Below are 19320 nucleotides of genomic sequence, written 5' to 3'. Positions count from 1 at the left end.
AAAGAAGAAACCCTCTTGTTGCTATCTTGAAGTTTAGGTCTTGTTATTTGGGCTCTGCTAACACTGCTGCTGCCAGCAGAATAGGGCCCACCAGCTGGTGTGGGGCATGAGATGTGTCAGCCCACCCAGAATCTGCTATTGAGAGAGCTGTTGGTGGAGTAGGGGTGGAGTGGAGCCTGCTGCTTATCATGGGTGTATGACATGGAAGGGATGGCCTTCCTTCATCCCTGATTTCTGCTTATGTTTCTAATGTGTGCAGATTGGAGCACCAGCGCCACTAAGAATGGGTCTCAGCACTATGTCTCTGCTTGGCTTCTTTTTTCCTAGTCCTATGACCAGAGAGCACGTCCTCTCCCCCCATCCTCTCCCCTCCCCTTCCATCCTCTGCCCTTCCTTCCTGCTCTTGCCTTCTTTCTCTGCCTGTTGCAGCTTCCAGCTTACAGTCCTCTGCAGCACAGCACCCAGTATGGGAGATAAAAGAGGACCCAGGGAACTCACAATGGTGTCATTCTTTAAGTTCTGTGGACCTCAGGAATTCACCTCTTTCCAAATTTTGTGTTTCTTTTAATAGTTTTATTTGAACTATTTCTAGAGTATTTAGTTATGTGTACAGAGAGAAGCAGGTAAAAGTGAATCTTCCCATCTTTTCCTGAAACTGGAAGTTTTAGTATTAACTGTTTAAAAACTGATTCAAAAATTTAATACATATTCATTGTGAAAAAAATTAGAAAGGTACAGAAAATTCCACTAATGGGAAAAAATTACGCTAATGCTACATTATAGAAATTAGCATAGTTCATGGTTTAGAGTGGTGCTATGTACGAGTTTTAGCTGCATAGAAATCATCTGGGGATCGTGTGAAAATCGGGTCTGATTCAGTGGATATGAAGATTCTGCATTTCTAACAAGCTCCCAGAATATGCTGACCTTGCTGGTCTGTGAGCCATTTTGGGGTGGCAAGGACTTAGAGTAAATGCTTTCAGTCTTTCCTGTAAGGAGATATACACATAACATGGATATCAACTGTCACGTATGTGTGTCTAAACTGGACCAGGGCCTATAACTCACAGCTGTGCGAGTCCTCCTCCACCTTCGTGATTCCCGCACAGCCTAGGCGTACTTCCCCACACTTCTCTCTGCTTCCACCTCTGGAATCTGTCCCTGTGGTCTTAGGGGTGTGTACTCCAGTTCATCCAGCAGCAAAACCCTGTCTTTCTGTATGTCTCTCCTCTGAATGCACTTGCTCGAAGCATTTTTTGTGTGCATAATTTGGGGGCAGTTTTAGGGAGGCGTTACCCTGGGATGTGGTTGCCATTAGGCATTTTATTCTCTCCCTTACTTGTCTTCCTAGTCCTTCTGCTCTGCAATAACACGCAACTTCTCCTTGCCTTGCACAGAACAGCCCCTTTGGAGTTTCACCTTTATAAGATACAATGTCTATCCTAAGAGGAATTCTGGTTTATAACTTTTTTCTAGCTTCACATGTATGTAAGTATCTTAATTATACATATGTGTATATATATGACTAATAATAATTTCAGTTGGAAATTATGTTTGACAATTTTTGCCAGTACCAGACTGTCTTGATTACAGTGGCCTTGCAGTATAGTTTCATATGAGGTATTGTGATCCCTGCAACTTTGTTTTTCTTTCTCAGTATTGCTGAGGCTATTCAGGGTTTTTTTTGTTTCTATGTAAATTTTTCAAATATTTGTTCTTGATCTGTGAAATATCCTATTGGCATTTTAATAAGAATTGTGCTGAATCTATACATTGCTTTGCTAGTCTGAAATTTTAATGATGTTACTTTTTCCAGCCCATGAACATGGTATATACTTCCATTTATTTATATCTTCCTCAATTTCTTTCTTCATGTTCCATAATTTTCCAAGTACAGGTCTTTTTTTACATCCTTGGTTAAATTTATTCCTAAGTATTTTATTTTACTTGTTGCTATAGCAAATGGGATTTTTTCTTAGTTTTTTTTTTTATGATTGTTGGCGTACAAGAATGACATCAATTTCTGAGTATTGACTTTGTATCCTGTTATTTTGCTGAATTCACTTATTGCGTTGATGAGTTTTTTGGTGGAGACTATAGGGTTTTCTATGTATGCTATTATGTCATCTATGAATAATAACAGTTTTACTTTCTCCTTTCCAATTTGGATGCCTTTTATTTCCTTTTCTTGTCTAATCACTGTGGCTAGAACTTCCAATACTACATTGAGTAATAGTGGTGAAAGTGGGCACCCTTGTCTAGGTCCTGATCTTAAGGGAAGCCCTTTTAGCTTTTGCCCATTAAATATGATGTTGGCTGTAGGTTTATTATATATGGCCTTTATTATGCTGAGGTATGCTCCCTCTATTCCCACTTTGTTGACCGTTTTTATCATTAAATGGGTGCTGGATTTTATCAAATGCTTTTTCAGCATCTATTGATATGACCATGTGATTTTTGCCTTTCATTTTGTTTATATGACATAATACACTTATTGATTTCTGAATGTTATACCATCCTTGCATCCCTGGGATAAATCCCACTTAATCATGGTGTATGATCTGTTTAATGTATTGCTGGATCTGGATTGTCAATATTTTGTTGAAGATTTTAGCATCTATGTTCATCAGAGATAGTGGCCTATAATTTTCTCTCTTTGTTGTGTCTTTACCTGGTTTTAGGTTTAAAATAACATTAGACTCATAAAAAGAGTTTGGGAGTCTTCTTTCTTCTTGAATTTTTTGGAATAAGAAAGCATGCCGACTGGTTTTAATTCTTCTTTCTTATCTGGATGTCACTTTTTTTTCTTTTTCTTACCCAATTGTCCCGGCTAGAACCTCTAGTAAAATGTGCTGTAGAAATATATTTCTTAGCTGTGGGTCATGGTAATAAGCTTGCAAACCACTGTCCTTGAGAAACTTTTGCATATGTGTGCTAGGAGACACATGTAAATATGTTTATATCTGGAATGCTTATAATAGCCAAAAGAAGACGAAGTCAAAAGAATACAATCTCTAACAAACAACCAAGAACCAGTTAAGAAGTTGTGATATACCCATACAAGACAATACCATCCAAAGTGAAAATGAAGCCACAGCCACACGGATGAGTGTCGGAAAGAAACTGTTACTAAAAAGCAAGTTGCGGAGAAGTACACATAACATCTTGCGATTTACATAAAGCTAAAAATACACCGATTGGAATTATGCCTGGGAGAAAATCAAAAAGAAACACCAGGGGATGACAAACACAAAATTCAGAATGGTGGTGACTTCTGGAGAGGTGCTGGATGTGGAGAAATGAGAATTGGGAAGGGCACACAGGAGATTACAAAGGGGCTAGCAATGTTTCTTATGGTGAGTAGTTTATACACTGACGTTTATTTTATTGGTACTATTTTAATTTTTCACTTATGTTATTTCGTATGTATTGTTAGTAAGCAAAAAACAAAGCAAAACGTAAGATTAGAAGGTAAAGCAGTCTCCCTACTTCTTTCCTAAATTGGTTGTCTTCCCTAAGGATAAGCCAAGAATATGTCCCCAGTGAGTCCTCACACTGTGGGCATTCTGGACAGGTGCTGTAAAATTAAGATTTTCCCATCCCCCCCATCAGCTCCATCATCCTAAACACATTACTCTTTCCCACTTCCCCCTGAATCCACCATCTCCAGCTCCTGAGGCTCTGAGGTAAGAATATATTTGTGGGTCAACTAGTGTTTTCTCCCTTTACTTCTTTGGAGAGCTGGTCCTCCTTATATAATGAATGATTCACTGGGTTCTACATTCCTTTGATGTGCAACAGGCACCCCCAATTTTCTAGCGTGGATACAGATTTTTCTTATTTTGAAAGATTTGTTTAATCATTTTAAGTGCAGTTAAATGCCTGGACTGAAGCCACCACCTCCACTTAGAAATCTGATTGCTATGTTTTTAACAGACAAGTAGTTTAACTCTCCTATCTAATACTATTGTTTAGAGATTGGGTTTATAATTTTTGAACAGTCACCACCCCCCAAAAATGCTACTGCCAACTCACCCTTCATTACAAGAGTAATTAATAATTGATCCAAAGTGGGTGCCTCCCGTTATTTCCATTTTGCCATTTATGAGTTCTTGAGGAGATCCACACGATTTACCTGTGGGAAAGAAGAAGGATTTGGGGACTGGGTGTGGAATACTCTGAACTTCTCATTGTACATAAAGACCCAGTCTGGCTGTGGCTTACTGAAGAACATGGGTAGTCCCAGAGATTTTACCACACTGGGGAGTTTCACAAGACTGCCCCTTTCAAAAAGCACCTCCCCTCCAGTTCCGTCTTTTCCCCTCCGGTGCCCCCCAGAAAGATAGAAACTTTATGTGTTTACTCTGTGACTCGACCAGTGTAAAGGTCTCAGCATCAGGGCTTTTGTCCCCGTCTGTACTTTTCTTTCCTTCCCATTAATCTCAGTTGTGAAATGGCAGATCCTATTAAATAGAGATTTTTTCCTCAATTGTGCCTTATAATGATAGCTTCTCAGGCACTGAACTTGTAATGAAGGTAACCAGGCACTCAAAGCAGTAGGAAGCTATGACCTACAGGAATAACGCTCTCATATCTGCTACTACTAGGCGAATTAATCAAGTCATAGGTGCCTTAGTTCCAAAATTTGAACAATTGCCTAGATCTTATGGATGTTTAACTGGTACGGAGGAGTTCTCAGTCCAGAGTTACTTACGTGAACAGTTTTGTCTAGGTTTTGACCAGACCGAGTTTTCTAGGCAGGTGATAAAGAAACTTCTTTTCTGGAAACCAGGGCGGCATTCATACTGCAAAGATGTTCCAATGGGAAACTCATCTGCATCAGTCAGCCTTGTAGGCTTGGCTGTTTCAAAATAAGCTGGGGGTTTGCATTGACCTGAAGATCAAGATCACAGTGACATCAAAGTCAGTGAAGGAACTTCTACTCCACCTCATCTTTTCTCCAATATGCTTCAAAGATATGATCAAAGAAGAAAATGAACACTTTAATAATGTGGAAAGGATTGCTTCCCTTAGCAGGAACTTTAGAAATGAGCTTTTTAAATCAATATCTACCTACTTAAAAAGTCCATGCTGGCCCTGGCTGCGTGGCTCAGTTGGTTGGAGTGTCTTCCCATACACCGAAAGTTTGCAGGTTCCGTCCCCAGACAGGGCACTTACCTAGATTGTGAGTTCGATCCCTGGTCAGGGCACATGTGGAAGGTAACCCATCGATGTTTCTCTCTCACATTGATGCCTCCCTCTCTTTCTCGCTCAAATCAATAAACATATCCTTGGGTGAGGATTTTTTTTAAAAGTCCATGCTATTTTGAAAGCAATTAAGATATATTTGTATCTATATCCCTATCCCTGTCTATAATCTATTTCACCTGTGTCTATATATCTAATCTATCTATTCTTTCTTTGAAGGGAAATTAATTTATCGCTTCACATTTTAGTCAGCCAGGAAGTCCTGGGCTCTGGCTTCATCTATCCCATCGTCTTGTGTAATGAGAAGCACTCGTGCATTTCGCCATCCATCTTCACTCTCTGTAGACCACCCAGAACTGATGGGACTATAAGCCCCTTCTCTGGCCTTCAGTAGCAGTCACGACTATTAAACGATGTTACCGAGCCAATTACTTCAGCAAAGGAAAATTCAGCACATGCTTTGTAGACAAAGCTCAACAACTAATATTATTAATTTAATAATTTAGACTTAATCCTCAATATATCAACAACATTTTAAATATAAATACACACAATAATTTAAAGACAAAGACTGTCATAATTCCTCACTGGTTATCACAGCTTTCTTGGGGGAACAGGAAAGGGTAGGGTTGGGTGGAGGTGGGGAAAAGAAGAAAATGTGGGAACAACTGTAACAGCATAAACAATAAAAAATAAAAATTAAAAAAAATCAGCTTTCTTTGGTTCGTTTTTGCACAATATGTTTTCCATCCTTATATATGCATCCATTCTGCCTCTGAACATTTATACTGTTTCTTTTGTATGTACCACGTATGTTTTATTTTTAGTCATTGTGATAGAGTTTCCCAAATTCAGTCAGTTCACACCACTGTTAGGGTCTCAGTAATTTCTTCATGTCACTCCTCACCAAAAGAGAAACACTTAACAGTCCCCTTTGTTAGATAATTAGGTCCACACAACTTAATAAGTCTGTTCCCACCACACTTTTATAATGGGATGTTGTATGCTGCTCAAATTCTCACACTTTGGAATCAGATTGTAAACTGCCGCTTTACTTCCTGTTCCATATAATCTTTACTTGGTACTTCTTCTTTTTCACAACCATTGCTGAAAACACAGCTTTGCAAAGATCTGATGTCATCAGGAAGAATCTACTGCAATCTACTGTATCCCAGAAGAACTCTGAGCTAGTAGTTTACACAGTATCTGAGAGATACTGAGTACTGCTGTGATTCCATTGAAAACTTAAAATATCCCACAGGTCCTGTGAGTTCATGGACGCTCCCAGGGCACCTCAGTTTGGGAATGCAGCAGTATGACAATCTTGGCCTTTAAAGTGAAGTTGTCTGTTTATATGTAATGTAATTGGTGATATACTTGGGATCAGAGCTGCCATCTTACTATTCGCTTTTTATCTGTCCTACATTTTTATTATTTTCTATTTTGCCTTCTATGTGACTATCAATTATAGTTATTATTGTATTGTTATTTTTATCATGTTATTAGTTACACATTCTTTTTATTGTTCCTATAAAGAGAACATGCATTCTTACCATATTAACTTGTAATTAGCAATTATTTCCCCAAGAATGCAAGAAGCATTGAAAATGCTAACTCCATTTACTTCCTCCCTGTCATTTGTCCTATCATTATCATATACTTAAATACTACACATATTTTAACTCTCCCTAGTCATATTCAACGTACACACTGCAGGTTGTTGGGCTATAACCATCTGCTACTAGGGTGGACCCCAATGCTAATGGATTCCCTCAGCAGGCTCAACTAAGATTCTGAAAATCTGCATAGAAATGTGTGGCAGGCTAAATAATGAGCTCCCAAAGACGCCCACACCCTAATCCCCGGAGCCTGTGAATGTTACATACTATGGCAATAGGGCTTTGCAAATGGGACTAAGAATCTTGAGATGGGAAGATCATCCTGGATTGTCTGTGTGAGCCTTACATACAATCACAAAGGTGTTTATAAGAGGGATGCAAAGGGTCAAAGGAGATGGAAGAAAGAGGTTGGAAGATGCTGCATCGCTAGTTTGGAAGGTAGAGAAAGGGAGCACGAGCACTGGAGGATCCGTGACCAGTGATCTCAGAAGCTTTCCTGAATATGTATATGAGTAAATACCTACAAGTAAAATGCTTTAGTCATATGAGAATGGCTTGTTAATGTCTTCAGAAATGGCCAAACTGTTTTCCTAAGTGGTTGTATCTTTTACCAATGAGCAGTATGTGACAGTCCAATTACTTCGCCTTATTTCAAACACTTGGTATGGTTGGTTTTGAAACTTTAGCCGTTCCAGCAGGCATATGTTGTCATTGTAGGGTTTTTTTTGTCTTGGATGACACCGTCCACTCTCAAATACTTCTGATTCAAACCTTCCATTCAAGGCAGGCTGATTTATTTTTGTTACAAGCTCAACTTATTGATGATTACTTCCACATCTGTTCAAGCACGAGCTGCCAACCTACAGTACACTGTGCTGCCCAGTCTACACATTGTCCTCGTTATTGAAGGGACCTGCAGGTGTTTTGGTTAAGCAACCCTATCAGCTCGAGGAAAAAAATTCATGCACTGTCAAAAATTTTATATACTTCATGCTTAAGTATAAGTATATATTATATAAAATAAGCATTGTATATTACATTTGATATATTACAAAATATAGGTAATATAATGTGGTATATCATATAACTTATTAATTTATAATATATAATGTGACATGTGGTATATATTATACATTAAAGAGATTAATATTATATACTATAACATATAGTATTACATGTTATGTATATAAACAATATACACAAACTATAACTCAGTGTATATTATAACATATATTATATAGCTTAATAAAGCTATTATATATGACAGATATAATGTATAATGTAATTACATATGTTATATAGGCTATAGGTTATAAATATAATTCATTTATATAAACATTTCATGTAACAGAAATATAATTTTGTTATATTATGCATATTAGTAAATACTATATTTAAATATTTATATTTGATATTGTGTATTATAAGTTATATGTGTATGCTAATATTGTATGTTACATATAAATTGAGATTTAAAGAAACAGGATACAAATGAAATAAACATTATCGATGCTTCGCTAACAATCAGTATGATCATTCACTAACATCTAAATGGACAAGATACAGTCACTGTGAGTTTCTCTGTTAAAAATGATGGGTTTACAGGAGCTACTATAAAGGACACATGGACAAAATCAAGGGGGAGGATGGAGGTGGGGGAGGGAGGTGGGTTTGGCTGGGGTGGGGTGGAGGGATGGGGAGAAAAAAATGATGGATATAAAGCTATATTTCAACTAGTTCCTTGACATTGTCTACATTTCTGTTTCTGTCAACTTTTGCTTATGTTGTGATGAGATTGACAGTGTTATTTCCTCGTGACACCTCTGACAAAGAGCTTGTACATGTGTCTGTGCGTGTTTGTGTGTCCGTGTGTGTAGGAGTGGTTGTCAGGTTTGCCATTTTCTTGTTTGCTTGAGTTGAGTATTAGAATTATTTCACTCAGTGATTTTATGAAAGAAAATTAGGGAGTTACTTGTCCAGTCGTGAACATTACAGTAGATATAACCAGGGAACAGAAGGCACGAATCTTCTCATCTGAGCATAGGTAAACTGAAATACCTCAGAAAACACAGAGAGCAAACTGTGGGCCACCCTTCTCTCCTTTCTACCTTGCATCTCTGCAGCAGGGGACCAGTGAAGGCTGACCTGAGGACCAGGAGAGGGCGACAGAGACCGCCTTATATTAAACACTCTCCTAGTACTGCTTCTTTAGTGTGACGAACTTGATCAAATATCTCTGTGGATTATCCTGTGCAAGTGTTCTTTGGATTAACTTCTAAAGTGCTGCTTAACCCATGCTGCTTCCACTCAGCCTTTTCTGATCCTTGGAGCTGCGGTGTCTCCATTGCAGCCATCCTGTAGCCTTTAGATTCTCTTTTGTGACTTCCTAGTCAGGACCTGCTCAGGAATTTTTAGGTTACGAAATACTATCACATATACTTCCTGTTGGGATTTTTGCAATAGCCCTCTCAGATGACCCGTGTTGTTTATGTTGATTTTATTTTCATGAGCACTTAAAATGAGGGATGTTAATTGACTTAATGGATCCGAGACCCATGAACCCTGGTCTCCTAATCACAGAGATTTCATAAAACCCCACCCCCCTAGGTCTATATGTATCCACCTGGGAGGCATAGCTCTCCCATGCTGCTTTTCAACCCAGAGTGCTCAGATACTGTCAGCATTCCAGCAGCATTTTCTTTATTTAAAATTACTTTGACAAGTACATCACTCATTAGTTTCGTTTAGGTTGTTCCACATTCGGAGGTTACTGTGGTAACCTTAGTAAAAAATTTTTTGCACTTAATAGCATCTGGGATTTTTCTATGACAGTCACTTAGTAAACACAGGCAAACTATAAGCACATCCTAGTAAGGAGGGAGCCAGATACTCCCAAGGCCCACGACAATTTCGACGCACTGGCAACAGATCACTTAACTTTCTTGGCATGATTGTCATCTCAAAGGAGATGAAATATTAATACCAACTTTTATGAAAACTTGTTTTCCGCCTTTCTTAGAAAAGAAATAGTGAATGTAAAGTATCTAGTGACAGTGCAGAGCAAACCCAGTTGTCAAGAGGAAGCTGGACAAAAAGAGTCAAGACTCTCACTTAACTGAGATGCTGCCAAGGAGTCCAAGCAACTAAGAAGTCTGCTGGGAAAGCCAAACATAAGAAGAGAAGGGTTCTCATTGAAGCTGTTTACCTACCTGAAGTTAAAAGGCAGCGAGGAAAGGTGTGGCCTCAAAATTTCCATCATAGTTATAACAGGCTTTATTTTGTACTAAACACATGAGTAAAAACGACATGAAGTAGGCCACTCTACACTTCCTTCTACCCTCTGAGGGTTCTGGAGCTTCCCAAGCTCTTCTACCACCAAGTGCCCTACAAGGGATGTGTCTTAAAGTAGGTGCTCAGTAAGTTCACGTTAATGATGGGGGTGGGGGTGTGTGAGTGGGCTGAATATAGCCCGATGCAGGAAATTCTCGTGAAAGCTGCACCTCCCAGGACTGCTTGCTCAAACACCCTCATGAACAAAGTGCAGAGCTGATGGCTGGGGAATAGAAATTAACTGACAAGCGCTGTGTGAGACCCTTGGCCCGCTTTATGCCATTGTCGTAGCAACACCATGAGGTAGGGATATCAGTGTTCCCATTCTACCCGATGAGGAAACAGAAGCCAGAAGCGGGCAGGGGTAGTAACTTTCCTCACAGCTAAGAAGATTTTAGGATTAGCACCCAGGCTGGTCGGCCTTCCAGATAAGCGACAGGTTCTAACACAGTCAGTCTCTAAGTCTTACTACAGGAAGACTAGGCATTTCCCTTGGCACTGCTTTAGCATCTGCGCTCTCCTCTGCCCTGGGGATGACACAAGACCCTGCAGAAGGGAACACGGCCTTCAGCCGGAGGCACGGAGGGTCTGGGTACACAGAGGGCATCCCAGAGCTCCGAACTCCCTTGCCCTCGCGCTCTCGCAGGCTTAGCCCTCTGAAAACGAAACCCCAGGATCCGCACATCCAGCGGCTGCTTTGCCCGCTGGGTCCGCTCCCCACGCCCGCCCGCGTCTCACCCCAAGCTGCCGGCAGCGCGAGCAGTACCAGAACCACCAGGAGGGCTCCTCCGGAGCAGGACAGAAGAGGCGCCGCCGGCCGGAGAGGCTCCTGGCTCTTCGAAGGGGAGTCTCCCATCTTCCCCAAGCTCCTCTAGCAACCCGACGCAATCTGGAAGGAAATCCAAGTCATGGGAAAGCGCAGCTCAGGGGACGGAGACCACAGAGTTCGGGCTCTGCCCCCAGGGTCTGCGGAGCGCTGTTGGGGTTCCGGGACAAAAAGCTTTCGACCACAGCTTCCCCTTAATGGGCGAGGTCTTGTTTACTCGCAATTTACACTGTTTCTAGCGATTTTGCCTCCCAGGGACCTCCTTCTATAGCGACCCGTGTACAGAAACAAAATCCAGCAAAGCTTCAGTCCCCTGATGCGTTCTGCTTGCCTGAATAGGCAGTTCCAAAGGAAGTGGATTCTCCCAGCTCAGCTGCCTTACACTCCTACTGACTTTTGTCCTTTGCAGGAATTTGTGTGGGTAGGTCAGCTCATGAAATGCCTGCTGTCTGTGTTGAGGGGACAGTTTCAGACCACATGTACAGTGTAGAGGGAGGATGAAGATCCAATTTCTTTGTGTTGAATTGAGATATACCAAGACACTGAAAGTTTTTTTTTAAACGGAGTGACTTAATTAGATTTGAATTTTTAAAATATGACTCTGTCTGTAGTATGAAGATCGGTTTGCAATAAGACAAGGGTGATGAGACACACAGGCCAGCAAGGGGGCTTTGCCATCACCCAGCTTAGATTTGATATTGGTCTTGACTGGGGATAAAGTGGACCATTAAAGAAGCTACTGGAGAGCGTTATGCTCAGTGAAGTAAGCCAGGCACTGAACGACAAACACCATATGATCTGACCTATAAGTGGAAACTAATCAACAAAACAAACCAGCAAGCAAAATATAACCAGAAACATTGAAATAAAGAACAAACTGACAGTAATCAGAGGGGAGGTGGGAATGGGATAATGGGGGGGAAAGAGGGAAGGGTTTTCAGGAACATGTATAAAACACACATGGACAAAACCAAAGGGGGGTAGGATCAAGGGTGCAAAGTGGGGACGGCTGGGGTGGGGAGAAAATGGAGACGACTGTAGTTGAACAACAATAAAAAGTAAATTTAGAAAAGATACTGGAGGTGGAATTAACAAAATTTGCTTGTGCCTTGGATATTGGTTACTTCTTTGCTTAACATTAGTGGTGAGAAAAATAAAACAATATTTTGCTCCAGGACTCTAAATGAATCATTTTGCAATTTATTAAAATAAAAAAAATATGGGGGTGGAACATATTTGGAGCATGGGGTTAAGAGGTCAAAGATGGGAGAAGTTTGAGTGTGTGGTAGCCTGAATAATGGCTCCCTGAGGTGTGGACACATGCTAATCCCTGGAGCCTGTGAATACGTTACCTTATCTAATGAGAGATTCTGTGAACCTTGAGATGGGGAAATTACCCTGGGTAATCTGGGTACATAATGAAATCACTGGGTCCTGGGTAGAGAAAGAGAGTAGATCAGAATGGGAGAAGGTGGTGGCTGAAGCAGAGATTAGAATGATGTTGCCATAAACCAAGGAATGACAGTCCCCTCTAGAAGCTGGAAAAAGCGAGTCAGGAATTCTCCCCTGGAGCTTTCAGGAGGCACCAGTCATGCTAACACTGTGATTTTAGCCCTATCAGACTCTTTGCGGACTTTTGAATACAACTCTAAAAGGATGAATCTGTGTCATTTGTACCTAGAAGGTAACACGTTACTGCAGCAACAGGAAACAAATGTGAGAGAGAGTGTGTGTGTGTGTGTTACTGGATCAAAAAAAAGCATAAAAAGTTTTCAGGTTTTTTTTTTTTTAACTGAGAAAACCTTGGGTGTGGACGGATGGAGTTTACTGAGGTCCAGGGGATGTGGGAATGTTCTAGGAAAAAGTTGGGAATATAGGTAGTTTGTTGACTCTGAAGCTGGACTTCCAGAAAGGCACCAAAAGAGGCTCTTTGGAAAGCAAATATTTAACATTTTTATGTATTATGGATCTCTTTGCCTGTTTGGTCAATCCTATGGATCCCTTCTCAGAATTATTTTTTAATGCATAAAATAAAGTACATGGATTACAAAGGAAACCAGTTATATAGAATAAGCTAACCATGAACTTTTAGAGGTCTTTAGCTTCTGAGACTAGAACCCCAGATTTCAAAATTAGTAGGAACAAGAGTCAGTTGTTTCTAAAGCAGGAGTTGGAATGAGCTGTGCAGAGAGTGGAAGAATTCCAAGTATGAAGTACTGTTCAGAGGGGGTAGGAAGAGACTTGAAGAGATACGGTAGCAGATTTGTCAGAAACTGTGTTAGCTCTTTTCTCCTCCACGCATAGCTATGACTCATGGTGGAGCAAAGCCACTCACGTGGAACGCTACACTGAGTGAAACTTCACAAATGGACACCCACAGTCCAGCAAACCTACATAACCCAGCATGCATAGCCTTAGCTCACATAGATTCCAGGACACTGCCTTACTTCATTTGACTCTTTTATTCAAGTCTCAGCTCTGACCCTCAATAGATGAGAAGAGACAATGTTGCAAATGTGAGGTGTGTCTTTTATTTTCCATTAGTTTCCATTTGTCTTTCTTTCAAGACTGTACTTATTGGACCGTATCACTCTTTGCATCTCTTTTCTAATACATCTAAAGCCATATTTTCAAGAACCTCTTATCATCCTTTCAAGTTATTCTCAGGAGAGCAATGGAAGAAGCAGCAATATCAGAAGTAGGCTGATAAAAAGGGAATAGAGGCTTCAACGCCCTAGCCTTACCTCACATGCTGTCAGAATACACCATTCGTTACCACTTCTTTTGCACTAATCTCCTAGCATCTGCTGTCTCCCCTCATTCCTTGGAGGTTTTAGCTCCTAGCTCCCAGCAACCTTCATCACTCTTACAACATTCATACTCCTCAGTGATTCAATATTCACAGCAATGCTACTTCCAAATACCTGGCCTTTCCGTGCCTTGATCTTTTCCACCAATAATCTGACCCTTCACTCTACCGTGCCACTTGTGTCCATGGAAGTACCTTAGAACTTGTCCTCATTAATAACTGCAGACCTTCCAGAGTTTCTCCCTTCCCACTGTCCAACCACCAGTCCTGCCCTTTTAGTTTGCCCTGACCACAACAACCTTTGTATTTCTCAGTACCTGCAACCCATTGATCTCCCCACCATCTTTCAGCCTCACACCCTCTTGGTGACCTCACTTTCAGCCTTACCAGGTTAAGTTCCATGTTCCATCCGTGTAATCACTACCTTGCATGCAAGCTCAGCTCCATTGCCCTTCTGTCACTTATGATACGCTTTAGACAAACAATAATCCTGGGTAGAGTCAATTCTCCATAATTTTGCCCCTGTTCCCAAGAAACTGAATATGGCTGGAGAGAAACATGTATCCATGATGACTCCTCTTACTTTAAAGACAACTCATTTCAAGTGGACCACTGTAATGCTGGCAGGAATTCCCACTGTATTTGCCTAGTCCATTTACTCTGTCATTCTCCTGTGACAATTTTATATTTTTTAATCAATGTTGAATGTAGAAATCTCCTACTTCATTCTCAATCTGTTTATAGTTTTTCTGCTTTTCTTCAGAGAAAATAGAAACAATCAAAACAAATTTCCACAAACTTCTCTCCTCACTTCAGCCAAAGACCTACGGTTCTGCTGTTCACATTATTATCTAAAGCCAACTTCTCCATCCCTACTAGTGCAAGACAGTTCATCTGCTTTTACTTGTCCAAAAACATCACTCCAGCAATTCTCCTCTCTCTTCAGCATGCTGTTTCCTTTTCTAATGGGTTTTTACCATAAACAGAGAAATTTATTTTTTCAAATGTTGCTGGCATAGTTCTTTGTTTTCCTTCTAAAGTTCCTTCCACATGGAACACCTTCTGGCCAGATAGCTGTCTGCATGGCCCCTCATCTTGGGTTCTTTTGCTCAAATGTGACCCCATCAAATGAAGCCTTCCTTGGCCACTATTAACAATTACACACTCATTAAACTTTCTTTTCTCTTTCATTGCTTTATATAATTTAAAAATTGTACTTCTAATTTTTTGTTGCATTAGATCTGGCAATCTGCTTATTGTCTGTCTCTCTTCACTAGAATAAAATGTACATAAGGACATGTCTGTCCTTTTATCACTAATATGCCATGAACTAAAACATCTCTGGGCACACAGATTTACATAATTATTTGTTGAATGAATGAGTGAAGTAATTGATGTAGCTAAGGTCAACTGCTTTTTCAGATAATTTAGTGGTAAAGAGTAGGGGGATAGCTTAAGAGAGAAACATGGATGGTTTGGGGAGGATTTGTTTTCAGCTGGGCTGCTTAAAGTGGGCCCTTTCATCTGGGAATGGCCCCCTGATTATTCCTTCAGGAAATTCCCTCTTTCACTCAGTTCCATGCGGTTCACACAGACCATGGTGTCTCCACCCTCACACTGTTGACATGTTGAAACAGCTTATTCTTTGTTGGGGGAAGCTGCCCTGTGCACTGTGGGATGTTTAGCAGCATCTCTGGCCTCTACGCACTAGATGCCAAAACACTCCCCTCTCCAGCTCTAACAACTAAAAATGTCTACAGACATTGCACTGTCCTCAGGGGGGACTGGGTCACCGCACCTGAGGATTACTGAGGCTGACCAATCCTACTCCAGCTCCAAGCCTGGGCAGGCAGCTCAGGCCTTGTCATCTGCTATTTCAGTGCCTTGGCCCTGGTAAGTGGTTCAGTTGGGGGCATGGGATCTGTCTTTGTACCAATCAGAGGTAATGAAGGGATTTTTGAAGAAGTTGTTGGACAGAGAAAGCTTTTTGCTGGAATGCTGTGCTGACGAGGTATGTGCTTGCCATTGTCAGCAAATATTTTTCCAGTTTTTAGGGAGTGTCGGCCACAGACTGAGGCCAGCAGAGAAAAGCAGGAACAGAGGATGGAACAGATTCCTGAGGAAGTGATTTGAATATTTAATTCCTGTTTTGACTGAAGTCAGCGCACCCACGATCTTTTCTGTCATGCGATACAATAAATCCCGTTTTGGCCCAAACCAGTGTGAGGTAGATTTTTGTCACTGCAGATGAATGGGTATTATCTTGAGCAGGTTTGCAGGTGGAAAGGAGCCAGTGATGAGAGAGGGTATAAGTAATGGAGCAATGTCCTGGAAGAAAGAGAAAGGGATGGTAGAGAAGAGTATAATCTGTGCAAAGTGGTTGGTGGAAATGACATGTGGATACGGATAAACTTGGAAGTGGAGGAGGAAAAGTTGTGAGTTACCCTGTGATGTTTCCATCATTTGTTAAGAGAAAGATGAACAGTAGAGATGATGGTAGATTACAGTAGCTGGCCTCAGGTGCCTGAACAGATAACACAGAGAAACTCAAATGTAAATAGGAATCAAAGATGCTGAACTACATCCCGCTTCTGGGTATATATCCAAAAGAATTGAAAGCAATGTCTTGAAGAGATATTTGCACACCTGTGTTTGCAGCAATGTTATTCACAACAGCCACGAGGTAAAAGCAAGACAAATATTCACGGACAAATGAATGCATAAACAAAATGTTGTATATGTGTGCAATGAAATACCATTGAGCCTGAAAAAAGGAAAAAAAAAGTGACACAGTTTACAATAGGGATGGACCTTGAAGACACTATGCTAAGTGAAATAAATTTGTCATAAAATGCAAATACTGTATGATTCCACCAACATGAAGTAGCTAAAGTAGTTCAATTCATAGAAACAGAAAGTAAAACGGTGGTTGCCAGGGACTGGAGGGAAGGGGGAATGTGGAGTTATTGTGTAATAGGAATAGCATTTAATGTTTTAAGATGGAAAAGTTCTAGAGATCTGTTTCACAATGATGTCAATGTGCTCACACTTCCGAACTGTACACCTAACAAGGGTTTAGATAGAAAATTTTATGTTTTATACTTTTTACCACAATTTTTTAAGAAGACCACACACGGCATACATAGTCTGGGAGGAGATGGGGAGATAAATTTTTGGTAGTCAGGAAGGAAGGTTTTATTTCCTCAGCAGTTTAAATGCTGGAACACAGAAAATTGACAACTGGATTTAGTGTGGTCAGAGAAGAAGAGTGTGGTGATGGATTGTGGAAAGGTGTTAGGTGGACAAATGTAAGAGAAAGTCTTGAGGATGAGGGAATTGAGTTTGTAGATTAAGACTTTGGCCAAAATGACGTTGAGGTGGGATCTAGAATGCATATATGTTAAATCATGAACTCTAAAAACCCTGACTATGTCTGTATGCAATAGTTCATTGAATTCAGAAATAAAAATTATATAAGGCAAGTGTTTTTTAAGACAAAATTTATTTGAATAACTAATTTACATATTATCAAGTGACATTTTACAAGCAACTAGAGCTTCTGACAAAACTGCCAAGGAAATATCTACAGATTGATTGCATACAAAAATGTTAGAATTAAAACTTGACTCCCAGAACTTGAAAAATTGTGCAAGTTACAATTACTGAGTGATTATGGAAAGGCGACAAATAAGCCAATACACGTTGCCAAATACCCAATAACCAAAGGCAATATATCATGAGGAAAACTCAAATCAAGTGGAAATAGAAGTGAAATGTTTAACCATATCTGAAAAGGAATCTACTATTTAAATAAAATCAGACTTCCCAACAAAGGTATGCCCATACTAGCCACAGGGCATTAAAACCACACCATAACCAAAAGGATGTGGTAACAGTAAGCATGCTAATTACAAAAAGAAGAGTTTACATAGAAGCACAGTTCATTTTAGTGCCTTCCTTAAAACAGTGACACTTCCAAAGCTACATAATTGATTACAGCCACGGCCTGGCTCCAGGCACATCACAGGTGAGGTTCAAAAACTCCTTGAAGAGCAGGTGGCAGTGAAACCAGGCTTCCATCATTACCATCAAGCAAACTTTCTTTGTTCCACTTCAAAATAAGTGCAAATAGGAAGAAATAGCTTATGAAGTCATTTCATTCATACTGAACCCATACTTCCTGATATTCAGATGGTTTCTTTCCAATCCACATTCAGTTGGATTCCAAGCAAGAAGGCACACTGAAATAGATAATTTGTGTTTAGGTAGCAGCACAAATAACAGTGGTGCAAATCAAAGTTTAAATAACGGGAGTGTTAACATTCTCTGTATATACTAGTTATAAGTGCTACAACCAATGAAGCATCAAGCCAATAAGAAGACATTCTATTAAGAGGTCCTTCTTCAGATAATATGGTATAGAACAACAATAAAATTTTATATTGATAAATATGAATAAAAGTGAGGGAGAAACTGAAGCAATAGTCTCATTCTCACTAATTCAAATATTTATTTAACGAATATTTATGTCATAGCTTTACTTTGGATCCCCACGACTTTCAATTTAGAGATCACTCTCGCAGGGCCTGATGCTGTTCTTCTCAACCCTTTCGTTCTGACTCGCCAGCAGCAAGGGACCTTTTCTTGCTCCGCTGCCAGAGCAGTTTTTCTGTATCTTTCTATTCAATGTATTCTTACACTATGATATGTATGTGTCTTATTTTTAATTTTACTGTTTATAAGAAGTCAGAGATAGTATCTTTATTTTATAGCTTATGTAAAAGAAAGCAGTTTGAAGTCAGATTTGAACTTGGATTCTACCTTTGCCAATTGCTGACCCCAAAACCATGATCAAGAGCAACGTTTAGCCCTGGTTTTCTCATCTCTGATATTATCTGCTCGCCTTGGTATCATCTTGGGACAATACTCAACTTTCAGTGTTGTACTCAGGGCTAAACAAGATGAGGCCTGAGAGACTGTCAGCGTAATACCTGCACACAATAAACCTTCAATTGTTCACTCCCATTTTCTCCTGGAAACCTCAGGGGGACCCTAGCTCTTGCCTGCCAATGCAGGGTGGCTACTTAATGCCTTTTCCTTACTCCTTAAATCCCTATCATCTCCTTTCCCAATCTTCTCAGCTGATCATTTTACTTTCTAGTCAGTGCAAAAACAGAACCATCGGAAGAGAACTTCCACACGTGCGTTCACCATCACACCTCCCCACCTGCCTTCACCTGCACCCGCATGTTCCGCTTTCCCTCCTGTTCCCAAGGCCATGCTCCTGTCTGAGGTCTTCAGAACCCTGCTTGCTCCCTAGAAGCTGTTCGTTCTAGCTTACCCGGACATTGCTCCAGCAACTCTGCCCTTTCTTTCCTGCTATCATTTTCCCACTTTCTCTTACATCATTCTCATCAGCACATAGGAATAGCAGCGTAGCTGCCATTTCTCCATTCTTAAAAGTATTTCCCTGACTTCCTTTTTACTCTTGCCATCACTCTACTTATCTGTTCCTCCTCATAGAAAAA

At 40.3% G+C, this 19320-nt stretch overlaps 1 protein-coding gene across 9 annotated transcripts in view; it reads right to left on the bottom strand.

The window, feature by feature from the left end:
• The window catches only part of LOC112318208 (complement receptor type 2), a 153309-nt gene that overhangs the window by 101224 nt on the left and 32765 nt on the right, over positions 1-19320 (bottom strand). For 8 of the 9 annotated variants that reach the window (XM_045186096.3, XM_045185935.3, XM_045185971.3 and 5 more), the window contains one exon: positions 17283-18033. Coding sequence is in view for 1 of the 9 variants with exons in the window: in XM_053914640.2 (XP_053770615.1) it covers positions 4036-4135; positions 4715-4894 (280 nt within the window). In the remaining 8 variants the exon portion in view is untranslated. Of the gene's footprint in view, positions 1-4035; positions 4136-4714; positions 4895-17282; positions 18034-19320 lie in introns of those variants that run through there. The other variant, XM_053914640.2, reaches the window with a different exon arrangement.

This window comes from Desmodus rotundus, chromosome 12 (assembly GCF_022682495.2).
Source record: "Desmodus rotundus isolate HL8 chromosome 12, HLdesRot8A.1, whole genome shotgun sequence".
In the NCBI taxonomy this organism is placed as follows: Eukaryota; Metazoa; Chordata; class Mammalia; order Chiroptera; family Phyllostomidae; genus Desmodus; species Desmodus rotundus.
Note: the sequence above shows the minus strand (reverse complement) of the source record. Positions and strands in the feature narration are given on the sequence as shown.